Source organism: Melospiza georgiana, chromosome 24 (assembly GCF_028018845.1).
Source record: "Melospiza georgiana isolate bMelGeo1 chromosome 24, bMelGeo1.pri, whole genome shotgun sequence".
In the NCBI taxonomy this organism is placed as follows: domain Eukaryota; kingdom Metazoa; phylum Chordata; class Aves; order Passeriformes; family Passerellidae; genus Melospiza; species Melospiza georgiana.
In genome coordinates this window covers 8,489,738-8,495,860 of record NC_080453.1, presented here as the reverse complement: position 1 = coordinate 8,495,860, position 6,123 = coordinate 8,489,738, and the positions used below count along the sequence as shown (strand labels likewise).

At 41.8% G+C, this 6,123-nt stretch overlaps 1 protein-coding gene across 1 annotated transcript; it reads left to right on the top strand.

The window, feature by feature from the left end:
• The first annotated feature begins 815 nt into the window (after window positions 1–815).
• On the top strand, window positions 816–3,075 carry LOC131093222 (fatty acid-binding protein, liver-like). Its single transcript, XM_058040334.1, has 4 exons — window positions 816–913; window positions 2,155–2,327; window positions 2,596–2,685; window positions 2,967–3,075. Exons 1-4 carry the CDS (start codon window positions 847–849, stop codon window positions 3,015–3,017), a joined length of 381 nt encoding a protein of 126 aa, XP_057896317.1. The 5' UTR covers window positions 816–846; the 3' UTR covers window positions 3,018–3,075.
• Window positions 3,076–6,123: the final 3,048 nt, after the last annotated feature.

Genomic DNA, 6,123 nt, shown 5'->3' with positions numbered 1-6,123 from the left:
TTTAAATAGAATGAAAAGTTAACTCAGAGAGGTCACCCACCCCTAGGATAAGGCTCTGTTTGAATTAAGCAATCTAATTGCAAGGCACATCTAATGAAAGTCTTCCAAAATCAACAGTCAGGCCTGCACAGACAGCAAGGAACTTCTCAAGGGCTGGAGTGAGTGAAGAAATCCTTGTGTAGTTGGTGAGAAGAAAAAATAACACATCCTATTTGCTTCCTGCATTCACTCTCCCAGCAATGTTCCCTCTTTCATCTTTTATCTTCTATTAAAATAAAAAGTAAAAAGAAGCTGAGTTTAATTCAATTCCATTAGATGCACATCACTGACATCTGCTGGATAAAGTCATCACTCATGTCCCACTCCAACGTGATTTTGCCTGTCCTCAATGGGAGGCCCCCAATTTTAAAAGAAATAGAATGATTTTATTCATTCTATTTTATTCATTCATTAAGGTTCACAGCAGAGAACATTGTTATAATTAGGGAGTTCCTGCTGTACAACACAAATCACCTTGATCTACTGTAACTTTATCTGAAGAATTCTACCCAAGACACAGAGAATGTGTTAAACACTGAAGTTGTGAATAAAAAGCAAACAAATGAAGCTGCACTGCAACACTTTCCAACAAGGCTGGACACGAGGTCAGTACCCCACAACAAACACAGCACCCCAGCCCTCAAGGTGAGAGCAGCATGAACGAGAGGTTATGATCATTAAGAACAAATAACTGATTAATGATTGCTGTTCCCAGTTAATAATTAGCCCTCTGCCAATCTGGGCTGGCCCCTGTGCTTCCATAAAGAGCATCCCCGTGGGCAGGGGCAGCCCTTGCTGTGTCCCACCATGGCATTCAGTGGCACCTGGAACATCTACGCTCAGGAGAACCTCGAGGCCTTCCTCAAGGCTCTGGGTAAGTGCCTCCTCCTCCTCCTCAGCCACTGCCAGCACAGCTCTGACTGCTGTGTTCCCATGGGTTTGTCCTTTTCCTTCTGGGACAAACTGCCCTGCTTGGTTCAGTCTGTTTGATTGCATTTGGATGGGAAAAGAAGCTGAAAGTGATAGTAGATAATATATATAATATATATAATATATATAATAATTACATGTAATATATATTATCTACTATCTACTATATAATATGTAACATATAAGATATAATATATAACATATAATATATAATATATAACATCATATATAACATATAATATATGACATATAATATATATTGATGGAGAAATGTTACAGGTAACCCCCAAAGAAGAGTTGTTGTGTTGACTATGTGTGATTTATAAACATATATAACTAGAAAAAGCCATCAATGATTTATTCAGCCTCCCAATTATTGTACAGAAGCCCTTCCTGCAGCATAAACCCTGTCAGTAATCTGGGAATAATTAACACCTAGAAGTGGTCAGAAACCTGGCAGTGCTTATCAAGTGTGATAATGTCAGTAATCTCTGGGTGATTATAAATCTAATCTGAGAGGATTAGGACGTGCTACACCAATAAATGTCCACTTACCTTTGCCAACAAAAGGTTCCTGTTGGGGTTTTGAAGAGGAAATAGGAGATATTCAGGAGAGGAAGATCCAGTTCCAGTTGGCTACACCCATAAATGTGCACTTACCTTTGCCAATAAAACATTCCTGTTGGGTTGTGAACAGTAAATAGGAGATATTCAGTGGAGTAAGATCCAGTTCCAGTTGGAAAGCCTGGTCTGACAGCGTGACAAAACCAACCCCTCTGCTGGTGACAATGACACCTCCAAATCATGCCAGGGACACCCCAAAAAGGGAGTGTGAGCTACTCCCAGTGTTCCAGCTCTGACTGGACAGATAATCCCCCAACTCCCTGGGAGAATAAAGTAATGCACACGTGGTTCTTTCCATGGAGAATCATCACCCCATGGGCAGCCCTTAGGAGAAGAAACTGCATAATGTGACACATCACCAGATATCACACCAAAACCTAACCAGACTGGAAGGAATGGAACAAAAAAACATAGAGAAGAGGGGAATCCAAACCAGGATTTGTCTTTTAATTTGGACATCACCTTCCAATACTGGTTTGGATTTCTGTGCCTTTGTTGGAAGGCACAATTTGCTATTTTGCTATTTCCATAACAAAAGTCCTGTTTTGCCTGTTTTTGCAGGGTTGCCAGATGACACCATCAAAATGGCCAAAGATATTAAGCCTGTTGTTGAAATACAACAAAAAGGCAATGATTTTGTTGTGACATCCAAAACACCCAACAAATCTGTAACCAACTCATTTACTCTGGGCAAGGAGGCTGACATCACCACCATGGATGGCAGGAAGCTGAAGGTAAAGCATTCCTAGAACAGGACATCTTTATTTATCCCTAAACCTCAGTTTGTGTGTGAGTGGAATTTGTTTGTACCAGTTCAATTTGCAAATATTTCTACCACTTTAACAGAAATGTTCTTAAAACTCCTATTCAAATGTTCTCCAGTTCAAATTAACAGCTGTCATTATGTAACAGGAGTGTAATTTATTTCCTATTAGTCCTCTCCTTACTGGAATTGAATGCCAAAATCTAATTTTTAAGAATGTTTTTTAAATGTCCCAACAGTGCACTGTGAACTTGGTCAATGGGAAGCTGGTGTGCAAATCAGACAAATTCTCTCATGAGCAGGAAGTAAAAGGAAATGAAATGGTGGAGGTAAGTGCAAATAAGTGCAAATAAAGGCACTTGCAGAAAAATGCTGAAGGAAAAAATGTTGGCTAGCTCAGAGTGTTTACAGAGTGGATAAAGACTGCTCTAAGCAGCACAAAAAACTGCAACTTTTCCTTCATGCAAATGTTGTACATATATTTTAGTGTTGTACACATATTTACAGGCAGGTGCTGTGACTGTGTTTTCTTGTGGACTAGGATGGATTTGTGCATGAATTACAGACACTTCTGACACTCAGCTATAAAAATGTGTATTTGTCTCCACAGACTATAACATATGGTGGAGTAACACTTGTCAGAAGAGGCAAGAAAGCCTAAAGACAGATCCTCCTGTGTGACACCTTTCCATACCTGAAATAAAGTGCACTTTCCACAAGGTGTGAGCTCTGTTTTATCTGAACAAACAGCACAGGAAATCGTGATGCTTTCTGCTCTCCTTTCTCACAGCAGTCCCTTGTTACAGGACTGTGTTTTCCCCTCTGTCCTCAGTGACAGAAATTTGCCTCCCAGACAACCCGACCTGGATAGATCACACAGCTCCAGCTCAGCACAGTAATCCTTGGGAGCAGCCAAAAGCTACAGAAATGCTCCTTGATTTCTCACACACAGACTGAACACACTCAGCTTTAGCTCCTGCTCCTGCTGCAGGTTCGTTTTTAACCAACCCCGTTCTCTGTGACCTGGCCAGCACAGAACAATCGGGCATTTGTTGGGCTGATCTGAACCACATGGCCCGGCAATAGAAACAGCAATATTTGAAAAGCTGTGAAGCACTCAGCAGTCATTAACAACAGGGATGGCTGTTCTTAAACTCAATTACACAGAAGTGCAATTAAGAGGAAAGAGAATTAAACATTCTTCCAATTTGCAATGAACTCTCCCAAATGTCTTGTCATGGCCCAAGTCTGTGAGGCTGAAGTAAACCAGACTTTGTTCACACCCTGTGTCTCTATTAAGTATAAAACACACAGGAGATTGTATCTTATTATTGTATCAGCAGCCCCATTTCACAACTGAAGTCACTGCAGATTTGTTAGAATTGGTTTTAGGTGCAAGACCTCATGAATAAAGCTGTTGGATTGATAATGCCATTTAAAATCCTCACGGGGAGGTTTATCCCAGTGAAGAGTGCTGAGTTCCCATCTCCCCATGCTAGGAGAGCAGTTTGTGAGGGGAGAAGTTGTGATTTATTACCAACACAATGTGATACAAGCAATTTGGGAAGTGTATTCTCATTCTGGGATAAGGCTGCTCTCAGGGGGAGTTTCAGTGGCATAAAGGATCATTGTGCTCATTCTGCTTCCCAGGCAGCTCCAATGCCAGGCACAGCCCTGCAGCAGGATGAAATTCCATGTGAGTTCCACAGAAATAAGATCAGCAGCACAGAAATCGGGGCTGGTAAAGCTCAGGGAGGAGGAGGAGGCTGCTTTAAAGCTGCTTTAAAGCTCTGGTGCTGCAAAAAGTCACCCAAGAACTCAGCACCCTTCTCTCTGGGAGTTGCTGGGGAACTGCTGCAAACACACCCTGAAACCAAACCAAACACACGCTGTGGTTTTCCAGCAGGAAATTCACAGAGTGCTGCAGGTCTGGAACATGCAAGACACCTCAGGTTTATTTCTAAGCCAAGGCAGAGATCCTTCATTGCTCATTGCAAACCCGTTACAAAATCATTGTTGCAGATACCACACACTAAAAGCACACTGACCTTATTTAGAACTTCAACTCATGCCAAGTCATTCTAATGGCTAAAATTCTAAAAAATTAAAAGAACACTTCACCTGGCTTTCTTCACAACTGCAATGACTTCACTTTTCCAGCAATGGTGCCAATCTTTCCCATCCTTCTGGCAATGTCCTTCTGCCACAGGGCACCCCAGATCTGGGTGGAATATTCAGTGCAGGTCCTCATGTGAAGCAGTCAAACCTGAGGGATTCTGATCAGACTGAGATCTGTGTGCCATGGCCCAAAGGAATGAACATTCCTCAATGGCACAGCAGCCTGGGATGGCAGCTCTGGATTCACTATGCCACAAAAACAAATTTTCTGTGCATTTTTCTGTGAAGGACTCCACTGGAGTATTTATAATCTAACTTGGATCTTGTTCCAAGTTTTGATTCCAAATCTGACAAGCTCTGACAAGGTATTCCTGGCAGCATGGATTCCTATCCATCAAAGTCCACTCTCTGGTAAATTAATTGTTTTCAGAATGTCTGTAAAATGTTTTTTTTTTTTTTCTTTTTTGCTCTGTGCCAAGCACTCCCACCACAATTCCAGTCTCTGATGTGCGTTCTTGGCTGGATTTTTAGGTTCTTTTAATGATTTGTGTGAGCAGATCTGTGTTTATATTGCACAAGGTAACAACTCGACCTGCTGCTTGCATACAGAAAGATGCTAACTGTAAATATTTAATGCAAAAAACATGATCAGAGATCCCCATCCCTTCTCTGTTGAGTCCTGCACACAGACCCTGAACATAAAACCACACAAATTCCATTTTTTTGGGAAGTGTATATGTCTGCACATCTCCTGTGTTAGTGACTGAACTTCATCTGCCATTCAAACTTGAATCATCTGTCATTCAAAACCTGTAAAAATCAGGCACTTCTTCATGTGAGATTGCCAAGATATGAACAGCAATGTCCTCCCACCAGTTTCCATTCATGAATATTAAAAATAAAGATGAAAATACACTGGTGGCAGACACCAGGGCTGCATCAGCTCCAAGTCTTTCTGTCCCTGCAGGAGTTTGCTGCAAATCCCTCACATGAAAATGCAGACACTTTTCACTGAACTCTTCACCAAACCCTGTGACTGTGGGGTCAGATGTGCCTTTTATCCACCTTTCTGTGAGTCACACATGAGCGTGGTGAGAGATCATCTCTCCACCCACCAACTGGATTGTTTTCATCACACAAACAGCTTTAACGGAGAGGGCTGGTCCTGTGCAAACAGCCTGGTGACAACTCCTGGGGCTCAGCAGGGCAGTTGGTAATGGTGTTCTCCACAAAAATTGCATTAATTACTCTGTGTGCAACAATAGTTACACACTCCAGAGAGACACCGGTCATTTATTTCAGGGTTGCACAGTTGGGGCCCTGTGGGATTCCACAAATTGAGCTCACCGATGATCAAAATTTATTACTATTTACACATTTTAGCAAACAAAGGAATTAGTGTGCCTTGGCCACAGGTCACATAGTTCTGAATTTGTTAATTATTGGTTAGTTATTCTGTTGTTTCTCATGCTAATTAGTCCCGTTCTCTCCTTTTGGGCCAGTGGTCTGTGGGTTGGTGGTCATGACCTGCCCCTGCAGATGTAAAATTACATTTACCCAGTTGGAGGTCATTTCAGCACCGTCGCCGAGTTGAGTTTATTAGTTTCTTCCTTATCTTGGGAGCTCTTGCCAGATGGCCCATAAATTCT